General features: G+C 44.0%; 2 protein-coding genes across 5 annotated transcripts in view; one reads left to right on the top strand and one right to left on the bottom strand.

Annotated features, from left to right (window-relative positions):
- The window catches only part of Nup88 (nucleoporin 88), a 28,084-nt gene extending 16,760 nt beyond the window's left edge, over positions 1-11,324 (bottom strand). Inside the window, exons 1-5 of the mRNA XM_028860997.2 lie at positions 10,934-11,324; positions 7,291-7,460; positions 5,707-5,832; positions 4,610-4,696; positions 1,026-1,202 (exon numbers count right to left, since the gene is read on the bottom strand). Coding sequence (XP_028716830.1) covers positions 1,026-1,202; positions 4,610-4,696; positions 5,707-5,832; positions 7,291-7,460; positions 10,934-11,239 — 866 coding nt within the window. The 5' untranslated portion in view covers positions 11,240-11,324. The remainder of the gene's footprint in view (positions 1-1,025; positions 1,203-4,609; positions 4,697-5,706; positions 5,833-7,290; positions 7,461-10,933) is intronic.
- Positions 11,325-11,405: 81 nt separating this feature from the next.
- Positions 11,406-19,119, top strand: Rpain (RPA interacting protein). Of its 4 annotated transcripts, XM_028860980.2 has the most exons (7): positions 11,411-11,850; positions 13,070-13,240; positions 14,749-14,809; positions 15,656-15,767; positions 15,921-15,984; positions 17,177-17,317; positions 18,975-19,119. In XM_028860980.2, exons 1-7 carry the CDS (start codon positions 11,770-11,772, stop codon positions 19,002-19,004), a joined length of 660 nt encoding a protein of 219 aa, XP_028716813.1. In that variant the 5' UTR covers positions 11,411-11,769; the 3' UTR covers positions 19,005-19,119. The 4 variants fall into 4 exon arrangements, with proteins under 4 accessions (XP_028716812.1, XP_028716813.1, XP_028716814.1 ...); XM_028860979.2 differs by lacking the exon at positions 18,975-19,119 and having other exon boundaries at positions 11,406-11,850; positions 17,177-18,283; XM_028860981.2 differs by lacking the exons at positions 15,656-15,767; positions 15,921-15,984; positions 18,975-19,119 and having other exon boundaries at positions 17,177-17,324.
- Positions 19,120-19,152: the final 33 nt, after the last annotated feature.

A 19,152-nucleotide genomic window follows, 5' to 3' on the forward strand; every position in this document is an offset into this window, starting at 1 on the left:
TCTGGAACTCACTATACAGATCAGGCTGGCCTCAAACTCACAAACTCTGCCTGTCTCTGCCTCCTCAGTGCTGCCATGAAAGACCTGCACCACCCGCCTGGCTGCTTACCAGTGTCAATACTCCTAACAGTTTCTTTTCTGGTCGTGTTCTCTACCTTTCTGAACTCGCCCTTCCTAAGCTTTGTTCTCATTTTTCTCTCATTTTCTGGGCTCAAAGGGTGAACCCAAGACCCAAACAAAACAAAAAACCCAACAACAAAAAGGCAAAACTGACACTGAAAAACAAACAAACAAAGAAACAAACAAACCAACCCTGGGTGTACTGGATAGAAACTTACACCGCTCCAGCCCTCCCTGTCCTTCTACTCTGCTCAGAAACCTCCCAGTCTTCCAGAAGAGACCTCACCATGTTCATGACCTAGAAATGTCGCTCCATCAATTTTCCAGCTGCAGTATTTGTTGTTTTGTACCTGAATTCACTGCTGTAGACCAAGATGTCAAATGACTGAACCTTGAATGGCTTCTGTGCTTATTTGTATACTCGAGTCTGGGATGCCCTTGTGACTAAAATGGTCTCACCCTTCCTGTCACTTCATTTAATCCTGCTTGAGACTGTTAGTCCCATGTGACATCAGTTCTCTGCAAAAATTCCCTTAACTCCTGCAGTCAAAATAGATAGTGTCTCCTTTTTAGTACTTAATGTGTCCCAGTACTAGGAAATGAGTCCTTATATGTTCATGTGTACACATGGCTTTCTCCACAATTTCAATGCAAGACATCAGATTACATCTAATCATACCCATGCTAACTTGTTTATATAAGAGAAACAATGCTTTTTCAGTTAACTAGACTTTGTGAGCCAAATTTAGTCTTTTCTTAACACAACTTCCCTAAAAAAACAAGGAAGAGGACAATCAAATAATCTGTACCATTTCTCATCTATACCCGGAACACAGGAATGTGCATCTCAATCAAGTTCAACAGTGATGATGTATACACTAACACTGGTTACTGCATTAACTTACACATGTAACAGACTAACGTAGGTGAGGAAGGTCTCTCCGTTCTCATATAAGATGTACAGTGGATATGCCACCGCTTCTTCTTGGCCTTTTTGTCCAAATATATTTTTTGAGACTGTTGCCAGTGGCCCAAAGTCAAATGCAACTGCAGTCTCTCCTAGAGATGCTGTATATGCCCTTCTGCAAAGAGATTCGAAAAAAGTTTGTTAAAAACAAAAACCATTATGAAGAATAAACAAATTAAATTATTAATAAACAAATTAATACCATAGTAATTAGTGAAAAATTTGAATTTTGAAATAGTTTAAATGCAGACACACAAACCACATATATAGAAATATAAAGAGAAATGGAGCCGGGCGTGGTGGTGCACGCCTTTAATCCCAGCACTCGGGAGGCAGAGGCAGGCGGATCTCTGTGAGTTCGAGGCCAACCTAGGCTACCAAGTGAATTCCAGGAAAGGCGCAAAGCTACACAGAGAAACCCTGTCTCGAAAAAACAAAACAAAACAAAAAAAAAAAAAAAAAAAGAGAGAGAGAGAAATGGAGCCGGGAGGTGATGGCTCACACTTTTAATCCCAGCACTTGGGAGGCAGAGGCAGGCGGATCTCTGTGAGTTGAGGCCAGCCTGGGCTACAGAGTGAGATCCAGGACAGTTAGGGCTACACAGAGAAACTGTCTCTAAAAACCACAAAAGGATGAAAATCAGATGAATACAAATTAATTTATTCCAGTAACATTTACCACTTACTATGTGCTATGCACTGTTCATAAAATAAACCAGCAAATTAAAGAATCACTTCTCTTTCTAGTGAGTGAGCAAAAATAAACAACACATTCAGGAAATGATTTTGTTGTTGTTACTTTTGGTTTTATTAAGACAGGGTCACACACTATAACCCATGCTGGCCTTGAACTGTAACAGTCCTTCTGCTTTGGCCTTCTGAGTGCTGAGATTACTGAAGTGTGTCATTTTTTTTTTTTTTTTTCTGAAAGAAAGTGGTGTTATAAAGAAAAAGGAGGGTCAAATGGTGTTTGCAGGAGTGCTGTTTAGTAGCCTGTATGGCACAGGAGGACTTTGAGAAGCTGACATCTGAGCACAGGTCTGAAGAAAGTATGGGACCTGGTCTAGTTATCTGGGAAGGAGCAGTTGAATACAATAATACACACCAAGGGTCTAAGGTGGATAGTGATGCTTAAGGAATGGCAAAGAAGCCAGGGCATCTGGGGCTTGGAGAGCAAGGGCACAGTAGGAAGAATGACGGTGAACTGAAGTCAGGAGGTAAGCCTGTGGGCATCACATAGCTCCGGGTGTGGAAAACAGGTAAGTAAGTGATCTCACCGAAAGGGAAGCTACGTATTCCTTTGGCTGCTGTGCTGGACACAGGCTATAGAGTATAAAGGATTTCCACTTTCTCTATGCTTTTTTTCTATTTTTCCCAAATAGATATGCATTACCTGTATAGTTAGGAAGGGACTATAAAACCATGGTGCCTATGTATATTAAAATTTGGTATAATTTGTTACCCAAAATGATTTTTGTTTAACAAAAGGTTAATGAGTATGGGTAAATTACAACCAAAACTTCACAGTTTAAATAATCAACATCACCTAAAGGTGTAAATACCATATTTTAGTTTATCACATGGAAAAGTATATGGTATCAGAATATGAGAAATATCAAGATAATGGAACAAATAGAGAAGTTAATGAAATAAAATAACTCCTAAGTCACTAAACCTAACTGAAGCTTCATTATACTCAATCCCAGCACTCAGGAGGCTGAGGCAGGAAGGTTGCTACAACTCTGTTGCTACCCTAAGCTTCAGAGTGAAGCTCCTAGGTCAGCGAGAGCTACAATGTGAGAACTTGTATCAAGAAACAAAGGAGGAACTCAGTGGGTAAAGGTGCTTGACTCCAAGACTGACAGTCTAAGTTTCTCCTTGTGATACTCATGGGAGAAGTTGAGACCTGCCTCCTTCAAGTTGGCCTCTGGCCTACACATACATCAATGCAGGAGTACACACATTCATGCAACATCAGTGTATGCACACACACAGTAAATAAATAAATAAAAAAGACAGACGGACAGACTGGCTGATAGGAAGTAGGTATGAATGAATACTCTGTGCCAACACAAATGCTAAACAATCTTTCATTCTGATACTAGGGTTGAGCCTAGGGCCTTGCACACAGTAGGTAAGTACTCTACCATTAAGTTATATTCCAGGTGGTGAGCACTTTTTAATGAATGATCCCATTCACTCTGTACAATAATCCTAAGAAATGAGCACTGTCAATTTTTTATATTCATGGAATATAGTCACAGAAATGAAGCTTAGCACAATTAGAAAACTTTCCCAGATGCCATAGAAGGCAAGTGGCAGAGTCTAGACTGGAACCAGGTGGGCTGACTGATGCCAGATCAGAGTATTTAACACTGTATTTGCTCTACTGACTCTTATATACATACTGTGCCTGTCAAAAACAAACAAACAAAACCCCATCACCTAACTAGGTTAGTTCCAGAAACACACTACAGGACAGAAAATACCCAGACTCCAGAACAGAATTAACCTCTGAGCTAGGTCCTGCCCTATTATGGAAAGAAATGCACTGGAATTTAAGCTGGTACTGTATTTCTTCATATCATTTAAGTGAAATTTTCAGGGCTGGGACAACCAGAGAGTAAACAGTCCCAGGCTGTAGCAACCCTGGCTCTTAGCAGTAGACATAAATTCATCCTAGAGAAATAAACCCCCAACTCAGAATCTCAATATTCCCACACTTCAAGATCAGGTAAATATAAGTTCCCAGTAAGAGATCATCAATGAAGAGGAAAGCAACCTGACTGTAGGTCAGGAGAAGAACAAACATAGATCTTAGTATATCACTATCACTCCCATTAAGACTTTCAAGTATTAAAAGTGTCAAGTACAGACTGGGTGGTGATAGCACAAGCCTTAAACCCAACACTCAGGAGGCAGAAGCAGGCAGATCTCTGTGAGTTCAAGGCCAGCCTAGTCTACAAAGCAAGTTCTAGGACAGCCAAGGCTGTTATACAGAGAAACCCTGTCTTGAAAAACAAAAACAAAAAACAAAGTATCAAATACAGAATAAAGATGCATAAAATGTTCAAGAAATTATATTTAGAACAAGAAAAACTAAACATGAAGATAACTAAATGTAAATTCCAAAAATATTGACATTAGCTTTCATTCTAAGTGTGCAGACTGTATTTGACTATGTGTAGTGCCCATCAGAAAGTCTGATCAGGAGGCCAGAGGGTTGGGTTCTGCAAGTTCAAAGGATGATTCCATTAAGAGTAAGCCAGGACATGTAGTAGGTAAGAAAACAAAAAAAGCCAGGAGCACAGATAATCAGAAAGGCCAGGCACAGAGGTGCACGCCTTTAATCCCAGCACTCAGGAAGCAAAGGCAGGCGGATCGCTGTGAGTTTGAGGCCAGCCTGGTCTACAAAGCGAGTTCCAGGAAATAGGCAAAGCTACACAGAGAAACCCTGTCTCGGGAAAACAAAACAAAACAAAAGAAAAAAACCTCAACATTTTTGTGACAAATAAAAACTTACCCTTTATTGAGTATTAAGCTTTCCTCCTCTGCTTCTGAAAGTACAATCACCTTAGTGGGTGTCTGAGGCTCACGGAGAGAGTAAATTCTAGCAGTCAAAAGAAAAGAAAATAGTACTTAAGTTCTCTTTGATATCAGACAGGGTAGCTCACACTGTAATTCTATCACTTGAGAGGCTGAGGCGAGAGGACCACGAAGACCTCCGGGCTACATTTACAGACCAGTGTGGGTTACAGAGTAAGACATTATCTCATCAAAACAATTTAATCAGTTCTTAAGTATTTTCCTACCAGGGGCTGGAGACATGGCTCAGCAGTTAAGAGTTCTTGTTGCTCTTGTAGAGGAGCTGGGTTTGATCCCCAGCACACGGAGGCTCACAACCGTTTGTAACTCTAGTTGTGGGGTTCCTTCCTCTTCTGACCTCCATGGGCACCAGGTATGCATGAGGTGCACATATGTACAAAACATCCATACAAATAAAATAAATCTAAACAATTTATAAAGAATTTCCTACTAGTTCTTAAATCATCTCTTTGCCAAAGATCTTGCCTATTTCCTCTAGTTAACCATGCAGAAGGGGAGTTTATGACCCAAAGAAATGCTTTCTATCTTTAGCAACATTTTTTGGGGGGTGGGGGGTGGATAACAGCGTTAGGGATGGAACCCAAGAACTCAAGCATAAGCACTGAACCACTGAGCTCCATTCCCCACACCTTTAGTCCTACAGCAACTTGATATACCATGCTTGTTGATACCCATGGGAGGCCGGCACCTTTCTCAACAGAAACAGGAAGAGTGGATTTGGAAGGTGGTGGGGAGGGGGAGAATGGGAGGAGGCAAGCCTTTACTCCCAGCACTCAGGAGGCAGAGGCAGGTGGATCTCTGTGAGGTCAAGACTAGCCTTGTCCACACAGTGTGAGACACTATCTCAAAGGGGGGAAAAAAGAGAAAGAGAGAATGGTTACAGTAGGCAATCAGATAAAAACATTACAACATTCAGTGACTTATTTGTGTTATCCCGAGCAACTATTCAGTAAATAAGTAGTAAGACACAAAGCTTTTCCATTCACAAGGTAAACTAGAAAAGGTAAAGGTCACCTTATCACATTGTCTGACGTCAACAGCACTATGTGGGGATCCAGCATCTCACTTGGATACCACGCAGCATGCTTCAGAGTCAGAGAGGTAGAGCTGGTGAAAAATCTCTCAGCAATTGGCGTGGTACTAAAATAAAACAATTTTCAAAAACATTTGTGTGTAGAACTTGGAAGAAACACATTCTAACCTACTGTAACACTGTTCCTTTCCTTCTCTTGTCATTCTGAGAGCATTCCAAGAACCTATCCAAGAAACCAAAATGCAAATATTTTCTACATTACAGTAATATATTTTATACATTTTGGTTTTGCTGGTTCAGACAGGATCTTGCTACATAGCCTGGCTAGGGTCTTGCCCTCACAATGTAACCCAGGCTGACCTTGAACTCACAGCAAATCATCCTGGCACAGCATCCTGAGGGCTGGGATTGCATTTGTGTATTACCATACCCAGCTTATATAGTTCTTTAAAAATGTGTTTTGATATTGCCTCTTGTTTGGTCTTTTTGCGAATCAATGTAGTAAGGAAACTATAAGGGCAGATACGATTATTCTGAAAATTAAGAAACAGTGATCTAAATACTATTAAGCAATTCAAGTAGTCTCTCTTATGTTTTAGAGGTAAAGTAAGTCTAGGTTTCTACGTTATATTCTTTTCAGTAGACATTTTAGATTCCCACTTTCCTGAATTTTTATTTTTTAATTTTTGTGTGTGTGTATAAAAATGAAACTGAAAGTTGCGCATATTTCTGCAGTTCCAGGTTCACCCCTGTGTGGGGCAGGGAAGCAGGGAAGGGTTATTACTTGGCAGGCTTTGTTACACTAGGTATTAAGACTCCCTTCACCCCCTTGTTTTTTTTTTTTGAAACTTGGAAGTAGCCATGAGCCTTAATTTAGATGTTTTCTTTCTGTGACTGAACACCTGGCAGCTGACCAACTGATGTACCTTAGGGCATGAGTAGCTCATGGTACATTTATGATGTCACAGTACGAAGTGCAATGACCAGAAAATGGCCTGACATATTAATGGTATCTTGGAACAAAGATGTTAATCAATAAACAAAGTCCTTAATCCACACACTTTACTTCAATATGTGACTAGTTCTTAAGCTCATGCACTTAACTGCAAAATTTCGGCTATTTCTGTAAAAATAATGGACTGATATTGTTTCTTGTAATTACAAATAAATATTAATACAGTATTCTTCAAAAGTAGTAACAAAAGGGGCTGGGAAGGTAGCTCAGTGGTTGAGAGCACCTGATGCTTTTGCAGAGGATCCAAGATTGGTTCCCAGCACCCTCATGGCAGCTCACAACCATCTGTAACTCCAGTTCCAGGGGATCTGACACTCTCTTCTAGGCTTCCTGGGTACCAGGCACACAAGCAGTATAGTACACTTACATAAATGAAGGCAAAACACTCATACACATTAACAAAAATGGTAACAGCAATAGCAACACAGGAAGCCAGTCTGCAGGATCACATGAATGCTCAAATGTTCTAATAGTAGAATCCCAAAATACATTTCAACTACCTCTGATCTAAGCAAGTTACAGTCAAACACTAAATGGAAATGCAACTTACCTACAATTCACAGTTGCTTTTCCACCTTCAAATTCAGAATCCTTTCCCCATCTTTGAGGTAATTCTAATGCCATAAGTCCTTTCATTCCTATAAGTGCTACATGATGTTGCGTGGGACTTAACAAGACTTGATGAATTTCAAACAGGGGTGGATTTATGCAAAGTAATCTCTGAAAATTAAAGCAATTTAGTAAAAATAGTTAATTTTAATGTTAATATATTTGGGAGTTGCTTGAAACCATAATCATGCTTTAATTTTCTATAGTTACAAAATAACAGCATTCTGGACAAGTACTAATACTTGTTGTATTAACTGTTTATTCCCCAAGAAACTATCTCTGGGTGCTTCATAGATGACTTAGCTGCTAAAGGCACTTGCTCCTCTAGCAGAAGACCAGAGCTTGGTTCCCAGCACTCACATTTTAGTTCACAGTCTGGAACTACAGTTCCAGGCAATCAGATACCCTCTTCTGGCTTCCTGGAGCACCTGTATTCATTCATTCATTCATTCATTCATTCATTCATTCATTCATTCATTCATACACATACACACACACACACACACACACACACACACACACACACACACTTAAGTGTTAGGGCTGGAGATGGCTCAGTGGTTAATAAGAAGCATTGGCTACTCTTCCAGAGGACCTGGGTTCAATTCCTGGCACCTACATGGTGGTTCTGTAACCATTTTCTGGCCTCTGTGGGTACCAGGCACATGAATAGTACATGCACACACATACAGACAGAACATGCATAAACAGAAAATTAAAAACAAAACAAAAAACTTTAGCTAGGCAGTATGCTGGCACATGCCTTTAATCCCAGAACTCTGGGAGGCAAAGGCAGGAAGATCACTGAGTTTGAGGCCAACTGGTCTACAGTCTGAGTTCCAGGACAGCCAGGGCTGTATACAGAGAAACCTTGTCTCAAAAAACAAAACAACAAAACAAAAACCCCAAACAAACAAAACACAAAAACTTGCCTCCTCACATAACCTCACAAAAACTACTTAAGATTTGTTTTTCTTCTCTGTATTCCTGGCATCAAGCAGACTCTTGATATTTAGTGAACAAATAAGTTTAGAAGTATTAATAAAAGATAACATTTTATAAACAGTACTGTAGAATAAAGAATAGCTTCAGGCCAATTATGGTAGTGTACACCTTTATTTCCTGTAGCTGGGAGGAAGATACAGGTGGCTCTGTTTGAGTTTCAGGCCACCCAATGCTACAAAGTGAAAGCCCAGATTAGCTTCAAGAGTTTTGCAGCAAACAGTACTGATTTATCTATGTGGGCGTAGTATAAAAGAGTGATATTTTAAGGGAGTTCTAATAATTTGTGATAGCATCATACATCCTCAAAAATACTCACTTTTACACTGGTACTTCCTATTTCTTTTCTCATGACCATTTCAGATGACTACTTTCTTTTCTTTTTACTCTTAGTAAATAATGATGAGACTGTCAATATATTATTTACCTTTGTATGGAGAATCATGCTAAGCCAAAATCGTTTAAGATAAGGCTTTTTTGAATATAGTAAGATTTCTAATTGTAAGCCAGTTTGTTTTTAAATGACTGTTGCAGAGCTGGGCAGTGGTGGTGCACAGCTTTAATTCCAGCTCTGACCAGGATCTGCCTGATCTCTGAGTTTGAGGCCAGCCCAGTCTGAAGAGCAAGTTCTAGGACAGCCAGAGTGGTTGCACAGAGAAACCCTGTCTTGGGAAAAAAAAAAAAAAAAAACCCACACAAAAACAAAAACAAAGTCACCAAATATTAACAGAGCTCTTGCATGCTCTAAGATTAGGTCAAGTGCTAGACATAAAGAAATAAGGTCGACACAGTCTCTGTTTTGGTGTTTACAAATGAGAAAATACAACAAAAACACAGTGTGGTAACATAGGATCATCTTACACTTACACACACACACACACACACACACACACACACAGACTGGCTTGGTTCAGACCTGTAATCTCAACAATCAGAGACTGGGCAGGAGTTCCAGACCAGCCTGGGCTACATAAGTGATTTCAGACCAGAGAAAAGAAAATCAAAGGAAAATAAATAATTAATTGAAACAATGCATGAATTTCTGATACTTATTCTTAATGGGAATTTTACAGCAGGTAAATGTGTAAAATGTTGACCAAGTTTCTCAAGAGCACTGGCTGCACCTTGTTAAAATCAATCACTTCTCAACAAGAATTAGTCCAGGACACACAGCAGATCTCATGCATTGGAATGAATGCCACATTTTGGGTTTTTTTTTTTCCTTGTTTGTTTGCTTGCTCCTTTTTTTTATTTTTTTCTTTTTGAGACAGGGTCTCTCTATGTAGTCCTGGAACTCACTATGTAGACCAGGCTGGCCTCTGCCTCCCAAGTGCTGGGACTAAAGACCTGTCTCTCTATGTAGTCCTGGAACTCACTATGTAGACCAGGCTGGCCTCTGCCTCCCAAGTGCTGGGACTAAAGACCTGTGCACCAGTCCTGGCTTTAAAAAAAGTCTCTAACGGAGGGGCAAAGTAGTTTTTTTTTTCCTTTCAATTAATTTTGGGGGGGATGCTACAGGGGTGAGGGACAGATTTGGAGGGACTGGAAGGTGAGCAGGATTGGGGTACACGTTGTGAAATCCCCAAAGTATCAATAAAGAATTATGTTATATATACATATATATATGTGTGTGTGCATATATAAATGTGTGTATATAAATAAAATACTGGGGGGGGGGGGGTTGTTTTTTGTTTTAAGATAGGATTTCTCTGTGTAGTCTTGATGCCTGTCCTGGATCTCATTCTAGACCAGGCTGACCTCGAACTCACAGAGATCCGCCTGGCTCTGCCTCCTGAGTGCGTGTGCCACCACCGCCTGGCTTGGGGGGAAAGTCTTTAAAAGAGAATCAGTTTACTACAAACGAACACTTCAATAAAGCAGTATTCGGTCACAGCAAGTCTAGAATAATTCTGATTATTTCAACCTTCACATGTCATTCAGTGGCTCATCAAATCAAAAAGGTATGAAGACCTAGATCAGAGCTGGAACTCTTGTGCTTGCCCCGGTGGAGGTGAAGGTGTGTGCATTTCTCCTACGGATGCGTTAATGGGAGTGTGCGCATGTGCGCGCGTGTTGATTTCCCTGCACTGCAACAAACGAACCAACCCTTCCAACTTTAGCGCGCGCCCAAAGGGGCAAAACCAACACCCAAAACCCAGGGACTCCCTTTTTTCATTTCAGTCAGGCAATGTGGTCCTTTTAAACCCGTCCTAAAGCTCACGATCAACCCAAAGAATGTGCCAGATCTTTAAACAGGGTTCTTTGGGCCAAGCCACTAAAACTGCTGTCTCCCCCAGAGCACCGACCATGTATCACGCACGTCACGGACCTCTCTTTTCCTCCCAGGCACTCGGAACACCAGTTCCTCGAAGTGCCTGGCAGTGACCGAGACAATACTCCTGCTGGAGAGGAATAAAGATCCGGAAGGCGGGCTTTTCCACTCGAAGCGGGATGCTCCCGAGAGACGCCTGCTGCAGTCCGCTAGCACACCCACGGCCGAGCCACGCCACCCAGACGGGAAGCGAACCCAGGAGCCGAGTGAGGGGCCCGCCCAGGGTCGCTTTCCAGACGCACTGGCGCACCTGGTACTGCGAGAGAGGGGGCTCCACGCTGCCCCCGCTGGGGCCGCGAAGGCGAACCACCAGGAAGGCGCTGTCTTCTGCGTCCCACAGAAAGAGCTCCCCTCCGAGGCCGAAGACCAGGTTTCTCGTCAGCGGCAAATGCGGCGGCAGCGGAGGGCACGAGGGAGAAGTCGAGGCCGCTGGCTTCTCCGCTTCGGCCGGACTCCTGCTTTTCAGGCCCTCGCGGAGCCGCAAGAACGCGACGTGGTTAGGGAGCCAGCTCTGCCACAGCTCCCCGTCACCCGCAGGCCCCTCGGCGGCCGCCATCTTGAACACAACAGCTCTCCGTTCTGGGAGCGCAGCCGCCGCGGCGCGTAGCCAATCCGCGACCAGCACTTCACGGCTTCAGCCTATCAGCGAGTGGGCATCTCCTAGTGGGTGGGCCCACTGGGCAGGCATCACTAGAGGAAAGCCAATCTACAGCGCCGCAGAATGACGCCAAAGTGGGCGGGGCGGGGCCAACCACTTGGCGGGGTTAGAGACGGCTGTGGAAGGCCAGTGCGTAGGGCTAAGAACGGGATGTGTGCATCTAATTGTCTGCTGACGCCTCCCCCTGGATAAACTCAGAACTTTCACTCGAGACTCTCCTCCCTCAGCCCAGGTGGTGTTTCCTCCTCATCAGTCACTACTTCATCCGTGGATTTCCCTAAGCCTGCCTCTGTGAGGGGATAGACACTAGAGAGTTCCTAGAAGACCTCACGACCTGCAGGGCAGTCAGCGCCCAGAAACGAGAGCTTCCGGAATCCTTTGCGCGCGGCTAGGGGGGCGGGGATTTGGGAGCCGTCTCCGGTTAGGAGATGGCAGAGTCCTCGGGGTCTCCGCACCGCTGGTTGTACAAACAAGTGGGCTCGCCGCCCTGGAAAGAAGCTTTCAGGAAGGTAAGTGTGAGATTTGGGTCCTAATCACTTCCCTAATCTGTCCCAAGGACCACTGTCCTCTGTTCCCTCGCTTCACTATTGGTCGTGAAGCAGGTGCCCGGAGCGCCTAGCCAGCGAGATGGATCTCGAACTCAGGACTACTGCCACAGGACTGGGTCCTGGCCAGCGCCTGCTACCTTTCGGGCTTTTGGCTGAAGTAGGTGCTATCCCAGGAAGCTTTGTTTTTGGATTCGAGTTTGTTTCAAATGTTAAGTGTCATGACAGCGGTAGCTGATGCTTGCTGTGACACCACCACTTAATGTTGAATTACAGAGAGAAGCACTCTGTATCATATGTCCTGTGAGATAGAAGTTATTTTTCTTCTGAAGAATCTAAAGAATCCCAGTTACTATTAGGAGAGTTTAGTAAGCCTTATGAAGTCAAATAGTCCCTCTGAGAAATAGCATAGCTCTGTGTTCTGCAATCTCTAAGGGAGTGGGTATATTCTAGAAAAATCAATCGCAATGCTGGAAATATTATGTGGAGTAGGGTTTCTCAGCCGTGAATACTGACATTTTGAAGGGGAAAGTTCTGTTATGGGAGATTGTTCTGTACGATGTAGAACACTTAGATGCAGATTCCTTGGCCTGCCTCCTAAATGGCATCAGCCAATAGCAGTTCTACCAGCAGAGCTGTGACAACCAAACATCGTCCTGAGTTGAGGGTGGAGAGATGGCCAAGTGTTAAGCGCACTTATACTCCTGCAGCAGACCTGGTGGCTGTAACTCCAGTTCCAAGGCATCCACCATTGCCATCGTCCGGCCTCTGTGGGCGCCTGCACTCATGCGTGCACATAAACTCATACAGGCACACACATATGCACATAAAAAAAAATCATCAGGGTTGAGAAGCACTGTTGTAGAAGATCATTACTAAAGCCATATGTACAGTAGCAGGAATTTGGAAGCCATATAAATGTCTGAGGTCAGTCTGTGTATGCAGATGCTGTGTACCCAACTGCTTGCATTCAAGATAAAATCTAAAATATAGGAATCTGGAGATGCATGAACAAAGCACTGTGATTTTACCTGTCTGTGTGTGGATGAGGACTTGAGAATATGAAATTTTGCATCTAAAATTCTTTTAATATTTTACGAACTAATTGGTTTTTTTTTTCTTTCTTTTTTAGTGAAATTAACCTTTTCTTTCTTTTACTGTTCTTACCTCCCCCTCCCCCCAGAGATGTCTCGAGAGAATGAGAAACAGCCGGCACAGGCTCCTGAACAAGTACCGCCAGGCTGCAAGCGGTACACCAGGGAGAGCCTCAGACAGATTGCTTGTGCAAGAAGTGATGGAGGAAGAGTGGAATTCTTTGCAGTCTGTAGAGAATTATCCAGAGGCCTTGATTCAGGTCAGGCAAGGGGGCTGTAGCTAGGGGCTGGCTACTCCACAAAGAACTTCTGGAGACATCTTTCTGTTTATCCAGGTCTTTTTTTTTTTTTTTTTTTTACCCTTTTAGAGCTTTATTGGGAGAGAGGGAGGGAGGGGCGGGGAGGGTTATCCAGGTCTTTTCAACCTACCCACTTCCCAGCCCCCAAGCATAATTCTTTTGGCTCAGGCCATTCTCCTTCTGAGTAGATTATTCTATATTGATGGTTCTGCAATACTAGACTTTAGGCATGTGGCAACCTTGTAATGAAACTAATCTTAAGAAGCTAAAAGGGAAGGAAATGTCATTCTTGTTTTCCCCATTGGAAATTTTTACTCACTAGGAATGGGTTAGGGACCTCTCTTTGAAAAGGATGTCCACAGCAATATTCTGATTCCAGCCAATCAGAGTTTGGAGTTGTGTGTCCATAGAAAACTATTTACAGGGGGCTGGAGAGATGGCTCAGAGGTTAAGAGCACTGGCTGCTCTTCCAGAGGTCCTGAGTTCAATTCCCAGCAACCACATGGTGACTCCCAACCATCTATAGTGAAATCTGATGCCCTCTTCTGGCCTGCAGGCAAACAAGCATACAGAACACTGTATACATAAGTAAAAATAAAATAAACAAAACAAAACAAAACAAAAAAACAACCTTCTGTAAAGACCAAGTAGAAAATATTGGGGTTGGGGATTTAGCTCAGTGGTAGAGCCCTGGGTTCGGTCCTCAGCTCCTCAGCGCTGAAAAAAAAAAAAGAAAAAAGAGAGAGAGAGAAAACTATTTACAGTGTATCAGGCAAGGCTATGGGTTAGCATCAGGATTTAGGATTTCTGTTTAGTTTGACTGACTCACAGCTTTACTGTGTTTCTCTGAGCCTTAGTTTTTACATTTACATGAAATAGAGAAAATGGCACAAACATTATGAGAATTGTGTAGGAAAACTTGAAAACCTTTGAAACCATCAAAGCACTGTATAATAATGATGCATTTTCAGGGGCATCTGTGTGTGTGTCCTACAGTATGCTAAATGGTCAGCACAACATCACCACAGTTAGTGCTCACAACAGGCCTCTCAGGTCGGTCTTACTCCAGCTTTACAGAAGCTAAAACAGCTTTTCTAAGACTAGACCTTTTCACAGGGCCAGTCTTAGGACTTTTCCTCAACTGCTGCCTGATTTTGTCTCCTTTGGTGGTGGGTACTTTGATCATTTGTTGTTGGTTTAGCATGGCCACATTGCTGTACTGTCAGCAGATTCTGCAGGCAAACCAGACCAATTTTGCCAGGTCAATCTGGGGTCTTCGAGGCAGCTTTCGGTTACAGATCCCCATGGGACCTGGTGGCCGATTAATACTTCACATGGAAGGTGAAGACACCGCTTTCTGCTCCGTCTGTCTGTCTGTGCCACGCTCAGGAATTAAACCCAGGCTCTTGCATGCTGGGCTCGTGCTGCCCATCTGAGCCACACTCCCTGCCCTCTACTTTCTCTTGTAGTTGGGACTGCCAGGGGACCTCGCTGTGCTGCAGGACATCGAACAGGAGCTGTGTGATGAAGGTAATTCCAGGGTAGTCTTTCCTGCCTATGTGCACCTACCCTTGTGCTGGCCTGTCCTTGACTCAGGATTGGTTTTGTTGTTTTCGATTGTTTGGGGGCTAGGGATTAAACCCAGAGCCTTGGCTTGGAGGCAAACTCTAAAGCTATATCCCCAGCCCTAGGATTAGTTCTTAATTCCTGTCCTTCGACTTCGATCATCAGTTGAGTGTCCAGGAGGCTGTTTGGACTCTTAATTCTTGGCCGTCTGTCTTCCCAACAGTGAGGGCCGTTGGCTCTGTGCCAGGAACTTCTCATTCATGATACCGTTTCCTCCATTCTGACTACTGTGAAAGATGGGATTAGACGGAATAGAAAACAGTATCCTCACACAGGTCCCAGAGCTAGTCAGTGGTAGAGCTGGGAAGCAGTGTCCATGTTTATTTTATCCTGCCTCTTGCTTCTTCGTTCACCTGAGCACTGTGGCTGTGCCTGTAGGGTCAGCGGCTTGTGATCTCACGGAGGAGGGTGGGCTTTCAGGAAGGCGACTGAGCCTCAGTTTCAGATAGCCAGGATAGCATAACGAAACCCGCCTCTTGAATAGTAAACTTGTCACTCTGCATGCGTGGGCACATCTTTACGTATATACCCAAGGGCCAGCTTTCATCATTCTTTATTGTTTGCCCATGAGTTTGCGAGCATCTGCTTCTTGAGGTTCTGAGAGCAGTGTGTAGCGTACACAGTTTTGCATCTTATATCACGGTGACTTACTCCATATAGCCTTGTCTTGACTGGGTTTCACATTTATCTGTAAAATAGAGTAGACCTGCCTTACGGGTACCGGACAATCCCGGGCCTTTTGCCTTGCAGAAAAGTCCATCATAAGCGAGTATGAGAAGAGCTTACAGTTTGATGAAAATTGTCTCAACAGCATGTTGGCTGAGTGGGAAGCAAACCCCCTCATCTGTCCTGTGTGTATAAAGTAAGGCTTTTCAAAATCTTTCTAGTACTATCGGTTCTCATCCCCTACCCCACAGTGAGGGTGATGCCTCTGCCCCCTAGATTATTGACTGAGAGGTAGAGAGAACCAGGTCTTGTTACCACAGTGATCTGGGAATCCTAATTCTGTCTCTAGGTACAACCTGAGAATAACGAACAGTGTGGTCACGTGTCCGTGTGGCCTGCACATCCCATTTCACGTAAGTGTCCACACACATTCCCTATTACACCGACCGTATTAAAGAGCCTCTGGTGGCGGCTTGGAGTCAGTTGTACACATCCATGCGTTACCCTTCTTGTCACTGACAGGATCCTGCAGCGATAACCTGAGAGAGGGTTATTTTGGTTTAGGACTTCAGAGGGGTCAGTGCATCATGCCAGGGAAAGCATGGTAGAATGGTCCCATGGGGTGAAAGCCAGGACTCCTCAGCATCTTGGCCAGTAGGAAACAAGATCTGTTCCTAGTAGCCTACCAGATAGACTTCCTATGTTTTGCCTGCATGTATGTCTGTGTACTGTGTATGTGTCTGGAGCCCTGGAAGTAAGAAGAGGGTGTTGGGTCCCCTGGAAATGGAGTTATAGATGGTTGTGAGCTGCCGTGTGGGTGCTGTCAGCCCAGGTCCTCTGGAAGAGCAGCGAGTGCCCTTAACCACTGAGCCATCTCTCCAGATCCGTTTTTTTTTTTTTTTTTTTTTGTTTGTTTGTTTGTTTGTTTGTTTGTTTTGAGGCAGAGTCTAGTAGTAGCCCAGGCTGGCCTCAAACTCACTCATAGCTCAGCTTCTGATCCTTCTGACGTCCCTTCCAGGTGCTGGGTTACAGGCTTGTGTCACTCTACCTGGTCTTTACACTGTGCTGGGAATGTTTGCCCAGCGAGCATTCTCCCACCTGACTGCAATCCCAGCCGTCCCCCAACAGTCTAAGCCTCCAAAGAATCAAACTGTCTTGACTGGCGATTCAGGTTGTCAACCTGCTGGTTATACAGTATTTAAGATTAGTTGGGCCTGGAGAGATGGTTCAGGGTTGAGAGCACTGATTGCTCTTCCCGAGGACCAGGGTTCAATTCCCAGGACCTATATAGCAACTCACAACTGTCTGTAACTCCAGAACCCAGCACCCTCACACAGACATACATACAGGCGAAAACACCAATAAAAAAAATTTTAAGCCTGGTGGTGGCACATGCCTTTAATCCTACCACTCAGGAGGCAGAGCTAGGTGGATCTCTGTGAGTTCGAGGCCAGCCTGGTCTACAGAGCAAGATCCAGGACAGGCTCCAAAGCTACACAGAGAAACCCTGTCTTGGAAAAAACCGGAAACAAACAAACAAACAAACAAACAAAAAAAGCATTTAAAAAAAAATTTAAAAGATTAGTTGTGGTTGAACTTTGCCAGTCTCCAGGGTTGACAGAGCAGAAGCTGCGTGCCTGTTTGGAGGACAACATAAATGAACACGGTGCACACTGTCCCCACACGCCTGAATTTTCAGTCACCGGTGGAACAGAAGAAAAGCCCAGTCTTCTGATGAGCTGCCTGGTAAGCCTCCATGGATCTAGTCAGTTGCAAGAGCACATCAGTCAGTTCTGTTCCCCTCTTGGTGGAAATAATGGCTTAGAAAAAGGTAAAAAACATGGTTTTTTGGGGGATTTACTTCACAGCTGGGTGTGGTAGCACTTATCTGTAATCCCAGTACTAGGGAGGCTGAAACAGGGAGAGTTAAGGCCAGCCTAGACTACATAGTGAGAACCCGTCTCAAAAACAGATGTTGGGCTGTCAGGATGGCTCAGTAGGTAAGAGCACTTGCTGCCAAGCCTGACAACCCGAGTTCAAGCCTTGGCCCTCATGTGGTAGAAGCAGAGAACCGGTTCCTGCAAATTGTCTTTTGTCTTCCACAACATATAGTGTGCTTGTGCACGTGTGTGTGTGTGTGTGTGTGTGTGTGTGTGTGTGGCATGCGTGCGCGCGCGCACACACACACAGGTGCGCGTGCATGCACAAGAATTAAAGCCTGTGGAATGAGTTTGCGGTGGGAACCAGTGTTAGTATATATGACATATTATAGCTTCCAGGTCCCAAGCAGGGGAACTTTGGAGTCACTGCGTGCTACAATGTGCCAGATACTCAGTAATAACCTGAACCACACATAAAACACAAACTTGTCCAGTATTTTTGGGCTCCAGCTGTACCTGACACCAGGTTTCTATTAACACTGCTGGAGTGACCTGTTTGTCTGTTTCTGAAGGACTAGTTTCCTCCCACTTGTTTTTCTTACCCCTACTGGATGTTTATTTTTTCTCCGGAGTCGGTGCACAGTAGATAGTTAATGGTTTACAAGTGAACTAAAGTGGAAGGAGAGTTGACGAGGCACAGGCCCAATGGCCTCAGCCTCTGCCTTCTTAGAAATAAGTGCAGCGCTGAGATGGCTCCTTTGCAAGCATGAGGACCTGAGTTTGGATCCCCAGAACCCATAGAAAAAGCCATGTGGTGATGCACGCCTTTAATCTCAGCACTCAGGAGGCGGAGGCAGGAGGATCTGAGTCCAAGCCCAGCTTGGTCTACAGAGTGAGTTCCAGGACAGCCAGGGCTGTTACACGGAAAAACCTTGTCTTGAAAAAAACAAAACAAACAAAAGCCCTGTAGGCATGGCGGCTACCTCGTTAATGAGGCCTTAGGCATGGAGACTCTTGAGACAAGCTGACTACAGACTAGCCAATCAAGGAACTCCAGGTTAAGGTAGAGTCCTTGGTCAGTAAAAGTAGAGAGCAACTGAAGGAGATATCTGTCAACTTGAGGCCTACACACATATGAAGAGAAATAGCACATTAGCCTTGTAGAATTTCAAATGGTAGCAGAGCTCATGTTAAATTCTTTTTTGGGGGAAATGTGATCTACCCTGATTGGCCTGGAACTGGCTACATGTGCCAGGCTGGCCTCAAACTCAGAGATGTGCCTGCCTCCTCCTCTCCAGTGCTGGAGATGAAAGGTGTGCACCAAGTTCTTTTAAATGTCAGTTTCAGACCAAGTACTGGAGAGGATGGAAAGGGCAGTTAAAGAGTAAGCAGGCAGGCATGGCAACGTATGCTGCTTGGGAAGCTGAGGTAGGAGAATTCCAGCCCAGGAGTTCAAGACCAGCCCACCTAATTGTTCATGGCTAGAATGTCATTTACACTAACTTGTTTTCTGTTTAATCCAGGCTTGTGACACTTGGGCTGTGATCCTCTAGTCATCCTGGCCTCATACTTCACTGCTGGGCTGACAAGTCATTCCCTCTGAGAGGGTCTCTGCATGCACAAGCCTCTTGTATATAACTTATTTTACATTAAAACTTTTCAAACATCTCTGCTATTGGTGTTCTGATGCAAGGCAAAAGA

The sequence above is a fragment of the Peromyscus leucopus genome, chromosome 8b (assembly GCF_004664715.2).
Source record: "Peromyscus leucopus breed LL Stock chromosome 8b, UCI_PerLeu_2.1, whole genome shotgun sequence".
Taxonomy (NCBI): domain Eukaryota; kingdom Metazoa; phylum Chordata; class Mammalia; order Rodentia; family Cricetidae; genus Peromyscus; species Peromyscus leucopus.